General features: G+C 37.5%; 1 protein-coding gene across 2 annotated transcripts; it reads right to left on the bottom strand.

Annotated features, from left to right (window-relative positions):
* Positions 1-6,566: 6,566 nt before the first annotated feature.
* LOC133837609 (G protein-activated inward rectifier potassium channel 3) lies at positions 6,567-12,955 on the bottom strand. Of its 2 annotated transcripts, XM_062268429.1 has the most exons (6): positions 12,582-12,955; positions 10,725-10,984; positions 7,848-8,122; positions 7,007-7,789; positions 6,801-6,948; positions 6,567-6,739 (listed from the first exon to the last, which is right to left on the bottom strand). In XM_062268429.1, exons 2-5 carry the CDS (start codon positions 10,982-10,984, stop codon positions 6,890-6,892), a joined length of 1,377 nt encoding a protein of 458 aa, XP_062124413.1. In that variant the 5' UTR covers positions 12,582-12,955; the 3' UTR covers positions 6,567-6,739; positions 6,801-6,889. The 2 variants fall into 2 exon arrangements, with proteins under 2 accessions (XP_062124413.1, XP_062124414.1); XM_062268430.1 differs by lacking the exons at positions 10,725-10,984; positions 12,582-12,955 and adding an exon at positions 10,336-10,570.
* Between the last annotated feature and the right edge of the window lie 315 nt (positions 12,956-13,270).

Below are 13,270 nucleotides of genomic sequence, written 5' to 3'. Positions count from 1 at the left end.
CTATGCTGCCTTGCTTTTATAGATATCATTATGCAAACACACGCACATATATTAACACTTGCTTTAAAGCTTATTAACACAAATTAAATACTTTATAAAGAGCACTGCACTTTAAAAAAAATAAGAAAATAAAACGGCTCGCGAAAATGGCGGGAACGCGACAGAAAAACTACTGGCTATTCCTTCGCTTTTGTAGAGCATGCAGCCCTGTCAGCTAGCCCTAGAACTTTACATTCTGCTAACTAGCCGCGCGTTAATTAATAATTTGAATATTGATCTAATTGTCGTTATATGTGCATTTTCAATTAATCATATAATTTTTTTATTAATAAAAGTAACTTAAAAATATACATATCAGCACGAACATAATTACATTGTGTGCAAATAGCTTTTATAAATGTCAATCAAATTAAAGGACGAGTGCTGTTCAATTAACAGTCGTCAAAAATGTTGACCTATTAAATGCTAATTAATCATAGTGAACTCACGCATTGCAGCTTTTGTCACTAAGCTTAGCAGCGGCTGCAGCAGTGCTAACATGCATGCAAACTGACAAAAAGCTCAATGATAAGTAATTAGAATATTCAATACACTTGCAAAAACGCTTCATGACGTCACTATTGCTTCGCACATTGATTCATTGGCTGCTGTTGATGTGTTGCTTTCTCGCAGTGTTTACATCCGTGCAAACTGACAAAATGCTCAATTGCACGTAATTAGAATATTCAATGCCCTTGCAAAAGCGATTGGTGACGTCACTATTGATGTGTTGCTTTCTCGCAGTGTTTACATCCGTGCAAGCTGACAAAAAGCTCAATTACATGGAATTAGAATATTTCAATGCACGTGATGACATCACAATTGCTTCGCACACCAATTCATTAGTTTTTGCTAATGTTGTGCTTTCTCGTTCTCACCTGAAATTCTTACTTAATTGTAAGCATTCCCTGTTTACCCTTTTAATTAGTACAGGGTATAACTACTGCTGCTTCTCCGCATTGCTCAAGTGTGATTTCTGACAGCTCTGGCAGCGACGTGCACTCCAAAGTGAGATCTGTCATAAAAGCGACCTGTGCCGCTCTTGATTGTGATTTTGATTTTGATTTTGGCGGGTTTTCAGCTGACGGGGCTGACTCCGGCTGACGGACGGATTTCGCGGTATTCGGCTATCTGCTGTCCAAGTCTGTCCTCAGTGTCCTCGGTGTCCACTGTCTTGGCTGCCATTTCAAAACGCAACGCTGCCCAAAAATGTATGCAGATTTTAAATTAAAGCGCGTTATCAACAACCAACAACGAGTCCAAAAAAATAAACCGGTTGCCCGATAGCCAATTTGGTCTGGATCGGAGTCGCGGTCTCAGTTTCAGTTGATGGGTTTGCGATGTTTTTTATACAATATTTTGTTTTTGGAGTGGCACTTCCTTAATTGGAGCAGGCATTGCAACAAGTGCAGCGCTAATTTATGATGTTATTTAATAAATATAATTAATGTGAATAAACGAAAAAAAGAAGAAGTAGAAGCAGAAGCAGAAGAAAACGCAGCTCATTTGTTGGCAACATAAAAATTACTTAATAATTTCCATCAAAACTAATTAATTTCAATATTATTCAGCCAAGCAGAAGCTCGCGATTGCCCCCGGGGCAACAGACGAACTGTGCAAGGGCAATGGCAACGACACAACCCGAATGGCAACCACAACATCAACATCAATAACAACAACAACATTAACAACGGCAACGGCAGCGGCGTGTTAAGCATATTGCCTTGCAACTTAACCCTTTTTTGCCGACTTCTGCGCTTTGAAGATTGCTGTGGTTGTTGTTGTTGTTGTTGATGTTGTTGGGGCATAAAATGTTTATTACTTGCAGCAGCAGCAGCCAAAGGCGATTTACATTTATTATGTGTACACATATATGACCTCCCCTCTCACTCTCTCCTCTTCCCTTTTCCCACACTGAAAAAAAAGGTTCTAAAATCAAAAACATTCGTTTTTAAAATTTGTGTTCTTAAATTTTTAAAATAAGAACATTAGTATACAAAAATACTAAAAACTATGTTAAGTTGAGCTTAAGACTAAAAATACTATATTTGGGATACAAAATTATGTAAAAAATGAAATAACAGTTTTGAAAATCAAAAACATTCAGCTTAAAACTTGTGTTTATGAAATAAGACCACTTTAAGAACAAATTCTTAAAACTGTAAACATTAGTATAAAAAAATACCAAAAGCTCAAAACAAGTCCAAAATACTAGTTTTATAAATTTTTAAGTGTTTTCGTTCATAGCTCAGTTAGTTGAGCTGTCTCGATCCATTCTTTATCTAAGACTGAGCAGAATCGATGATGAGTATTTTGTAAGTAGAGTGATTAACATACAAGTCAATAACTGAATACACTACTTAAAATAGATAAACAGTAAAATATCATATAATATAATATATTTGATATCTTATTTATTTATACTAAGATTTTTTGACTTAAAACTTGAAGATTTAACAAATAGTAAAAAAGAAAAACAATAAACTATATTGTAATATTTGTTTTGATGTTACTTATAATACGATTTTTGGTCTTAAAACTTTAAGATTTTGTCCTTTCATTAATAATAACTTATCTCTTACATACATTGATATTAAGAGCTCAAGATGAGTTTTCTATCAGTAAGATTTTCATGTTCTTAGTCCTAAGACCAAAATGTTGATTTTGGAACTCTTTTTTTTGTGCAGTGCACTCTCTCTAGCTCTTTCACTCTTTCTTGGTATTTTGGGGGTAACTTAAATCAATTGCTGCATATAGCGGCAAATGCGTCAACGTCCATAGTTTGGCTGAAGCTGCAAGCTTCTTGGGTCTCATCTTCAGATGGAGCTGGAGATGGAGCTGGAGCCTGTAGCTCATTCGCTACGCTTGAGTAATTTCATTTTTGTCGGCTTTGTCCTTACTGGCAAATGACTTGCGAGGCAGCAGCAGCAGCAGCAGCTTCCTGGCCAGCTTTTATGGCATTTATGCTACTTATGCAGCGAGTCTGCTGCCTCAGACTCAGACTCTGACTCTGCCTCAGTCTCTGCCTCTCTGCAGTGCGGCCAAAATGACCGTAATTAATCAATTTGAGCAAAGTGGCAGCAGCAACAGGAGACGCACAGAGGGGGAGGGAAGGAACGGCAATGTCCGTGTAATAACAATGAAAACAGAGTGTGTTGCAGCAACATTGCTGTTGCATGGGGCAAGACACAAGCAACGGCGAGTCTCTCTGGACATGTGTAGCTCTCGTTGTGCTACTCATGTATATCTGCACACCATAAATTATGTTCGCACAGGGTTAAGCGCATTATTTAAGCATTCATCACGAGCGACGACCCAGTCCGTAGTCCGCAGTCCCTTCCCTTCTCCGCCCCTTTTGTGTCCCCTCAAACTGTGTCTCATCTGTTGCCGTGTAATAATTTTTGAAATTTATGTAAACAGTGTTGATTATGGATGAGTTATGTTGCATGTTCTACCCCCGGTTGCCCCGTTAATTTAAAGCTTGTTTTGTTCGCCAGGAGTTGAACTGGATATTTTTTTTTTTTTTTGGGGAGGTGGAAACTTGACTTGACTTGAGTCATCGACTTGGCCAGGCCAATTGATGTCTTTATTAGGCTAACCACAGCTCGATGCAGCGCTAAATATCAAGCGTGCTGCAATACATATTTCCACTCTGCGGCTGCAACAATAAAATGCCACCAGAGCTCATTGAGCTAGTGGAGCAACCGAATGTGCTGACAGCTCTTTGAATTTAAGGCGTGTTTCGACCACTTAGCCAAAAACCATGGGAAGCCAAATGTCGATCACGGAGGCTTCTAAGCCCCCAAAAACTGCATGCGAGCCGAATTTGTATGTGGCATATTAAAATGACACGAACAATTACTTGCCACACAACGATCAATATGCAACGGAGGTTGAACAGAAAGCTACAGTCGAATGTAGTCGACTTTCAGATACCCGCTAACCATTTTGAATAGAGAGACAATGTGGTATTATTCTCAAAATATACCAAATTATTAAACCACAAAATTACTAAAATATACCAAATGTCATACTTGGTATTTTGATATAGTGTTGTATTGGTCTTAAAATATACCGAATTAATATACCGCAAATGTACTAAAAATATGACATTACATATATTTGGTATATTAATATACTACTTCATTAAAATATACCATTTTAAATATAAATTATACTAAATAAATATATCGAAAATTCATATACTAAAATACACCAAATACTTTATTTGGTCTATTAAGATAGTACTACTTACATTCAAAACATACCGAATTAAAATACCAAAAATTCTAAAAATATACCGAATATCATACTCGGTATTTTAATTTAGTACGGTATTATTCTTCAAATATACCGAATTAATATACCACAAATGTACTAAAATATATCATTAGATATATTTGGTATAGTAGTATACTACTTCATTAAAAATATACCATTTTAAATTTAAATTATACCATATCAATATACCGCATATATACTAAAATATACCAAATGTTGTATTTGATCTATTAAGATACCCACTTTTCAAAACATACCATATTGCACTTTAAAATATACAAAATTAACATACCAGAAAATGTACTATACTATACCAAAAGCTTATTGATATAGTACTACTTTTAACATAACTTATAGATCTCTAAAATATACTAAGAAAGTAACTACTATAGAGTACTATAGCTTTTCATTTTTCATACAGGCCAAAGTTATAATACCCTTTTACCCTATGCGTGGCGGGTATAAATATCTGTTTGGGTGGCGCTTTTGTCTTTTCGACGAAACGTGCCTGTGCTCGTGCCACATGCGGTGCCACAAGCCACAAGCTGCAACGTTGCCAATAATATTTTAATTTTTATTTGTTTTCATTTTGCAATTTTTTTGCAAGCACGTTTATAGTGTCCACAATCACTCGTTGATAGTTGAAATTTAAAAGACGATATGTCACCTGAAGTCTCTCAGCCTCAGCTTCAGCTTCTGCTAATGGTTTGTGCTGCTGATAAGCACGACAAACATTTAACAAGTAATTAAACAAACTCGTAAACTCTCTACTCGCAGTCACATATTCAATCTCTGCCTGGATAGGCGTGTTCGGGTGCCAAAAGTGGGTTAAGGACGCATAAAACTCAACCGGTGGCCGCCCCTTTGCCGTTGGCTGCCAAGCATTCAGCATTTTTACACTGGCAGTAAAAATATTTTGATATTTCTATTGAAAGCTTGGGACTAGACAACATTTGTATCCATACTTAAAGTAGTCAACACTTTGAGGTGTTTCTTAACATTTTTTGAAACTTAAAGACAGCATTCAAATACACATATAGTTTGTCACCTAGAGCGATCCATAAATAGTTTAGAGTTCCTCATAAACTTAACGATTTTTTTTAATATTGATTTCAACACAATTTAAATGGAAAAAGTTTGTATCTAAAATTGAAAACAAGATTTGAATAGGAATATTTGTTTTTTATTTCGTACTTAATTTGCAAAACAACGATTTAAGAAATAATGTTTTCTTTGTTTGATGTCCTTTTCTTTGCGAGGAATTCAGCTTTAATTTCTTGCTGATTGTCTCATAATATTGCTAACTGACAAAGGGAAAGCTAAGATCAAGTGTGACTATATAAAAAAGGGTATTTAATATGGGCACATTTACAACAATTTCCTTTTGCTATAGTCCCTTGCTTTGCTAAGAATTCAGCTGTTTATTTTTGGTAACAAAAGCCAAATAAAATAATGATTTCAATAACAAAATTTATTTTTCTACAGTATTTGCTTTGATAAGAATAAATTTACTGGTTTTAAAGAGTAGAGAAAGAAATGCTTAAATTATGTTATTTTCTTTGATTGTTATCCTTTACCTTGCTAAGAGCTCAACTCGATTTTACTATAACTTTTTTCTGTCAGTGTTTGCTTTGTTTTTTGGGATATATTTGCTGCTGCTTTGTAATAGAGTTGCTGCAAATTTGGCATTGTATTTATGGGCAACAGCACACAGATGTCTGACCCACACCCACATTTCATTAGCCCCCACTCCAGTTGCAGCATTCAGTTCAGTTCAGTTCAGTTTGGTTTGGTCCACTCGCCGCGTTGTGATAAATGTGATAATAAATATTCAAGTTGTTTGTGAGTGTTATAATTTAGTGTTGATTAGTTTGCGCAAATAAGAGTTATTGATTCAATTTCAATTAAAAGGATATGAATGTTTTCTATAAGCGCCACACACACACCTCGCAATCCCTCACTTCTATTTCCATTTGTAGCTCCTTGTCTCCCACACTCACAAATCAAAAGACTTGAACAACAAACTTGTTCCGAGTGTTTTGTATATGGTTTTTTTTGGCACCTTTTGCATTGATAATTTTTCTGCACTGGGATTATTAATGATGCCTAATGAGTGGGCTGGGCACTGAAACCGAAACAGAAACCGAAACTCGATGTGGAATTTGATGTGAACTGCAATTGGGAAACACGAGTGGCAATTATGTGTCATTTATATGAATATGAAAGAGAGCGAGAGAAACGTGTAATTTGGTGTAAACTAAAAGCTCAAACATTTATTAACTTCAGTTTTCAAGTGTTCAAGTGTCGCTAGAAAAGCCTCGCTGCAAGGGCATCGACAGCTGCCAGCGCTGCCTCCGAGCGGAGCCGTTCGATTGCGTCGAAGTCGTCGAGAGATTGGGCGAGCAGCAAGCCGTCGCAGCTGTAAAGAAATCTCGAAATATTATAGCAAAGGAATCCCTTTTGAGTGGGGAACAACTTACGAGGGGAAACGAGGGGAATAACAAAGCTAAGAACTAAATGTAAATATAGCAACAAATAAGAAGACGAAACATTGGACGAGACAGAAGCGTTATGAGGCCTGATCGGAATGATTGTTCGATGACACCTGACGCAGGTTGAAAGTGGTCTCTGCATAGACAAAGGAACAGTAAGCATTAACTTATTCATTACACTATCCGACTTCTACCTGGTGTCCTGAATCCCTCCTGTATCTTGTAGATCTCATTCAGCTCCCGAGCGCTGCAAAGGGGCGTGTCCACTTGTGTGGTCTCGTTGAAGCGCGCATAGTCAATCTCATAAGCCTGGAGATCTTTGTTGTAGAGCACCACAGGATCGAAGCGGTGTCCCCAGAGTATCTCAGTGTTAATATAACTCGATCTGGCTTGTGTTGACTGTCCCGTTGACTCCACAGTTCCTTCTAGGATAACCACAATCTCGAACTTATCCTGCAGCATGTCGGTGGCATTCAGGTTGTAAAGCGGAGAACTTTCATCAATCCTATGCTCAATCACCATGGGCCAGATGAAGAACAGATCCGCGCCAGATTCGTCGTTGCCAATCTGCAGTTCCGTAAAGTGCTGCGTCATCACTTCACCCTCCTTTGTGCTGCGTGTCCTGATCAGCTGAGCACGCACTCCCGCGCCAATAATGTGCGACTTGCGCATATCTCCAACCCGGAACATCAGCGACAAGCAACCATCTCGCTGGCAGATCACCGCATGCTTGGAGAAGAGCAGCGTCTGTGCTCGCTGCTTGGCACGCGTCATCTTGGCAAACACGATGCCAGCCATGAATGCGGAGGACATAACGCCAAAGATCGACTGGAAGCACATCATGAAGATGGCCTCTGGACACTCAGGAGACGTGGTGCGCACACCGTAGCCGATGGTGTGCTGTGTCTCGATGGAGAACAGAAAGCAGGAGGTGAAGCCATCAATGGCAGAGACACAAGGCGCCCAGCCAGAGTCCTCTGTGGCAACAGATTCATATTAGTTTCAACTTCTTTAACTATTTTACCCTAGACTTACCTTGATTGTGGGGCAAGTGCAGCTCCTCGAGATCGCCGTGTGTGTACATGATGAGCCACCAGATGAGAGCAAAGAACAGCCACGAGAGTATGAAACTGAGTGCAAAGGCGAGCAGTGTCCAGCGCCATTGCCAGTCCACCATCGTTGTGTACATGTCCTGCAGGAAGCGCACGCGTCGTCGCTGCAAATGCTTCTGCACCACGTTGCAGTCGCCATTCTTGAAAACCGCGCGACGTCGCACGCGTCGCATGCTGCCCGGGCGGAAGTTGCGAGATCTGAGAAGGGGAAGAGTGAGTATAAGAATCAATAGTGAACGAATAAGTTAAAGAAAGGGAAAAGAAATAGAAACAACGCCACTCTACTACGATGAATAGTGAAGCGATTTTCATAGACAGCCCAAAAGTATGCAACGACTTTTCTACAATTGCAGTTGCATGGATGTTCTGCTACTTTCTTTTTGCACATTAATGTTAAACTACATTAAGTTGCCCTACTGAGATAACCGAAGATTTTTCTTGTCATAAAAACTCTCTTATTTGTTGACCTACAAAATTTAAGCTCTCATGAGTAATAGTTCAAAAAACATAGAACCTAAGCAACATTAAGATACGCTGTTTAGTAAAATATAAGAACAGTCAGGCATGCACCGGTATTCACTTTTGATTTTCGTTTTTGTTTTAAAACAGAAAACGAAAAAATTGGTGCTCTCGTTTTCACTTTTACAATATTCTTTCGAATTGCAAAAATAGAAAGTTTGTCTTGCCGAAATGAAAATTAAATGCCTTTTTCTATCGGATCTTATTTGCAAAAGGAAAAAAGTAGTTGACTCATTGGTTTATTGTCGTTATTTTAAGACCGCTAGAAGATCAAGTAAGCTTGTAATTATTTTAAAAAAAGACTAATTTCTAGCCCCACCTTAAATTTGATTATATATTTTTTGTTACGTAATATAAGAATTTCTAAGTACAAAAAAGTTTAAAATAAATTAAGAAATTATTTCTTTTAAAAACTGAATACCAAGAGCAGGTTTCGATACTTTAAAAGTCATGTAAAGTTGAAAATATTATTTGCTTCGAATGGAGGGAAAAGGCAAAAGAATTCTTTCAAGTATTATTTCCCTTTATTGAAACTAAAAACTGAGGAAAAGATAAGAATTTAATTTAATATAAACTAATTTAAAATGTTGTTAAATATTATATTGCTCTATTGAAACTAAGAACTGTGAAAAAGATGAAAGATATTTACTCATTGGAATATAAATGATTTAATAATGTTATAAAGAATTCTCTTGCTTCATTAAAAGTAAGAACTGTAAAATATAAACTCATTAAAAATGCTATTATTATTAATGAAATATTTTGGCTCTACTTGGATTATAGCATAATGCACTTAAGAACTTAAGAACTGGCTGCCCAATAGCTTTGACCTCTGACATTGTCAGCGAACTAGACATTTGAATGCAAATGAATAGATTCACTTGCATTCGCTGTGGACTTCAATGTCATGCAGTCTGTCTACGATTGAATTGCCTGTCCAGACTTGCTCCCGTTTTCCATTTTCCGTTCCCCTCTCTTCGACTAATTGTCTAAATTAAGAGGCAACAAAGTGCAGCTAATTAACACGTTGCGATGTTGCATTTGGTCAATGTCAGCTAAAAGTGCCAAAGACACACTTTTGATGCTAAGTGTGATCGGTTTAATTAACTGAAATTAAAGTGCAGCACTCTCAGTGGATAATCGCAATGAAAAAGATTCGAGTTGAGTTCAGCCCACATGCAATTTTGCATCTACTTCGGAATTGCGACACTTTGCAGCCCCTTGGGCGATTAATTGACATTGTGCTGGTTCCATAAATAAAATTTAATCGAATTTAACACAGCACAGGGCTGGCGTTAGATGATTCACATTTGCTTTGAAGATGGATGAAAATGCCGCCACTCGGTTAATTGTTAATTTGCTTCAACTTGCGAGTTGAACTACTGAAAACAACGCCAACGCAATGAAGAGAAGGCTTCTGCAGGAAATGACTTCATAATGTGGGAAAAATGCGGGAGAAGTAAGTGATTGATAAAATGAAATGTGGAAGTGATAAACTTGTGTCTCAACCTGAAACAAATCGCTTAACGAGTGAGAAATAAATACGACAAAATGTCAACGTTGCGGATGACAGATGAATAATACGCCGTGTAGTCCCAATTTCAATGGGCAGCCTAATGAGTGGAATGGGGAAACAAGAGAGATACAACTATGAACGTAACTCAAGTGAACTGAGAACTGAGAACTGGGAATTGCGGCGTGGGCGGCTGTATAAATTACAACCGCAAACAGCAAACAGCGCATGGAGCACTTAAAAAGCCAAATAAGCGTCGCACTGCTAATCAGCAAAACAAATCGTATCTGTTAGAGTGTAGAGACTGTAGCTTTGATTGGGCAGCAAGTTCAAGTTGAATGTCGGGAGAGACAATCTCGAATCTCGAATCTCTAAATACCCTTTGGCCAGCGAGTGGCTGGATCCTTTGAGTGCCTCGTAGTAGACTCCAGCCTGGGATGGAGTGTGTGAAATGCCTCTCATATATTGTCGCTTCCACTCCTTCATGTGGGTAAAGGTTTCATCCTTGTCGCCTGCGAGGGTCTCGCCATCAACTGGATCCACTTGGACATCGCTCAAAGGCACCTGCAGCGGCATCGCGATCTTTAGACGAACGCGCACAAAACTCAACTGAAGCTAGGAACTATCGATTGTGATAGTCAATGCCTAAGCTGTCAGTATTTGATTGGGAAATTAGAGCAGCTCTAACTAATAATCCACAGTTGACTCTATCACTTAGAAGACTGCCAAAACATCGAGTAAACATAATCGATTCCCCCCCTTTCTTACCTGCAACTTGGCTGCCGTTGAAACGCTTTGCCATTTGTGGAGAGGCCGTAGAAGCTGGCTGGGCGATTGGGAACAATTGTGATGGGATACGATTGTGGATTGCTGATCACACTGTCCAGTGAATCGGGATCCTCCTCGATTGTTGGCGGCCTCTTCAGCGGCTGTGCAGACTTCTCCTTGTTGTAGCCAGCGACTGTGGTCGATGCTGGCGCCGATGTTGTTGTCACAGCCGCCGTGTGGCTCGTGAAATTGAAACGCATCTGTGGATGTCACATTGAAAAAGGCCACTTTAGATGCCACAAAACACTAGAGACTACAGAGTGCCCAGAGACACTTTAAGAGGTGCGAAAAGTGCATCACGTATAATAGATTTAGTTGATGTTTGCAAAACTTGAACGTGCTTATAACAACACCGTCAACAACAACGACGATGATGACGATGACGACGACGACGCTTTTTATCAGTCCAGAAAAGGGCCTCATTTGCAGCGCCTCGTGGGGTGTTGAATTTGTCACTCTTACAGCACATTGTTTGCCCTGAGATGATGCAAACAATTCTATTTTGTTACTGTCTATCTTTCACTGGTTAATTAAGACGCTGATTTACTAACTCTAAATATATCTTCCTAGTCTTAAATTCATTGTCAATTCTATGGCTTAATGAAACACTTAGTTCAATAGTTAAAAAGTACCCCTAAAGAACATTTAATTATGTGCTTTATTTTTAATAAATGTCAAATAAAAATCTACATTTTATAACAGACTATCTTTCTCTGGTTAAATAAGACGCTGATTTACTAACTAAATGTTGATTGAGCTGAATACTCAAAATATTTCTTTCTAGTCTTAATTTCATTGTTACAATTTCTATTCTATAGTCAAATGAATCACTTACTTCAGTAGTAATAAAATACCCAAAAAGAACATTTAATTATGTACTTTATTTCCAATAAATGTCAAATAAAAATCTACTCTTTATTCCTTATGACAATTCCACTTCTCTGGTTAATGAAATCACTGCTTTACTGACTAAAAATTAAATTACAACTAAATTGCTTTGGAAAAAGTTTTTGTTTTTTTGGTAATGCCAAATATAAATTCATTCATTCTTCAAATAGGTTATTTAATTTCTCTAGCTTTGTAATATCAAATCACTGTGTAAATAATGATTCACTTGAATATAAAATTGCTCAAAACAACATTAAATGATTTGCTTAATTTCTAAAAAAAATGTCAATCGTCTTTCTATAATTCCTCTAGTTAAATAAATCAATGGCTTACTAATTGACTAAGAAATGATTCAATAAAATGATAAAATTCAATGATAAAATTTCCCAGAAGAACATTTAATAATTTGGTTATTTTTTAATAAATATCAAAAATAAATTGCACTTTTCCTGGATCTAATTTCATTTAAACAATCTGTTTTCTTCAGTTCAAAAAATCACTGACTAACAACTAATTTACTAACTGACTTAATATTGATAAGCCTGAAAGAATATTTTGAATATTTATTTACTTTATTTCCAATAAATGTCAAAATGAAATCCACGCATATTTCTTAGATTTAATTTCTAGCTGTTTGGCTGGAAAATGGGCAGTTAATTGCTGTCCAAATAAACCTTAACGACTACACAAAACGTTATTCAACATTTTATGTTCATAACAAACGATAAACAGCAGCAGCAACATTTGGCTTTAAGCAGCTGGCTAAAATGCCTGGGAAGAAGCCTAGCGAGAATTCACAACACCAGCAAAAAAGGCAGCTTCCGTCTTTATTTATTTAATCCTATTGAGGCACTTAAGAATGTGTTAGGCCGGTTAAAAATACATAAAAAGTTTTCAATGCGGACACACCTTTCAATTATTTTCTTTTTGGTTTCGTTTGTTGGTTGTTTGGCTCGATTGGGATTAAATATTTTTAGCACCTTTTTACGAGCGGACTATTTTCAATTAATTGGCACCTTTAAAACGAGCATTAAGCGTGTATATTTTTCTTCTTTCTTTTCTTTGTTGTTGTATTTGTCATGCAAAACACTTTAACACATCTTTAGCAACTTGTGTTATTTATTTTTGCATAAAAACCGCTAAAAGTTGAGCTTTGTTTTGCGAACGAAAGAGATCACGCCAAGCCAAAGTTGAGGCTGAATCGAGCACTAGAGACGATGTCACGGATTAAATGACGATTGCGACTGCGACTGCGAGAGTGACAGTCGAGAGACGACGACAGTCGACGGTGTCAGCGACAGCAAGAAAATATCAAAACTAAACAAAAGTTGTGAACAAAAGGCGGCTCGACTCGGCTTCGGGGCTGTAAATGAGCTCAGTTCGCACTCTCGGGGCAGATTGATGCTCTCGCACAGTCACAGAGATACAACAAGAGATATAGAGATAGAGATACAGTTACAGTTACTCACACACTCACACACACGGACGAGAAAAGTTCAATTGAAATGATTTTTAAATTGAAAATGAGGCGGAAGATAAGCGCGATAAGTGCGGTTCGCTTATCTATATTTGATGTTTTCAATGGACAAAAGAAATTA

This window comes from Drosophila sulfurigaster, chromosome 2R, assembly GCF_023558435.1.
Source record: "Drosophila sulfurigaster albostrigata strain 15112-1811.04 chromosome 2R, ASM2355843v2, whole genome shotgun sequence".
Lineage (NCBI taxonomy): Eukaryota > Metazoa > Arthropoda > Insecta > Diptera > Drosophilidae > Drosophila > Drosophila sulfurigaster.
This window is presented reverse-complemented; position numbering and strand designations above follow the sequence as displayed.

Excerpts from the sequence above, each read along its gene's own strand:
- LOC133837609 (XM_062268429.1), bottom strand. The coding sequence starts at position 10,984 with ATGCGTTTCAATTTCACGAGCCACACGGCGGCTGTGACAACAACATCG. Across the intron at positions 8,123-10,724 it reads CAACGGCAGCCAAGTTGCAG|ATCTCGCAACTTCCGCCCGG; the intron begins GTAAGAAAGGGG and ends TCCCCTTCTCAG. Across the intron at positions 6,949-7,006 it reads GGAGGGATTCAGGACACCAG|AGACCACTTTCAACCTGCGT; the intron begins GTAGAAGTCGGA and ends TTGTCTATGCAG.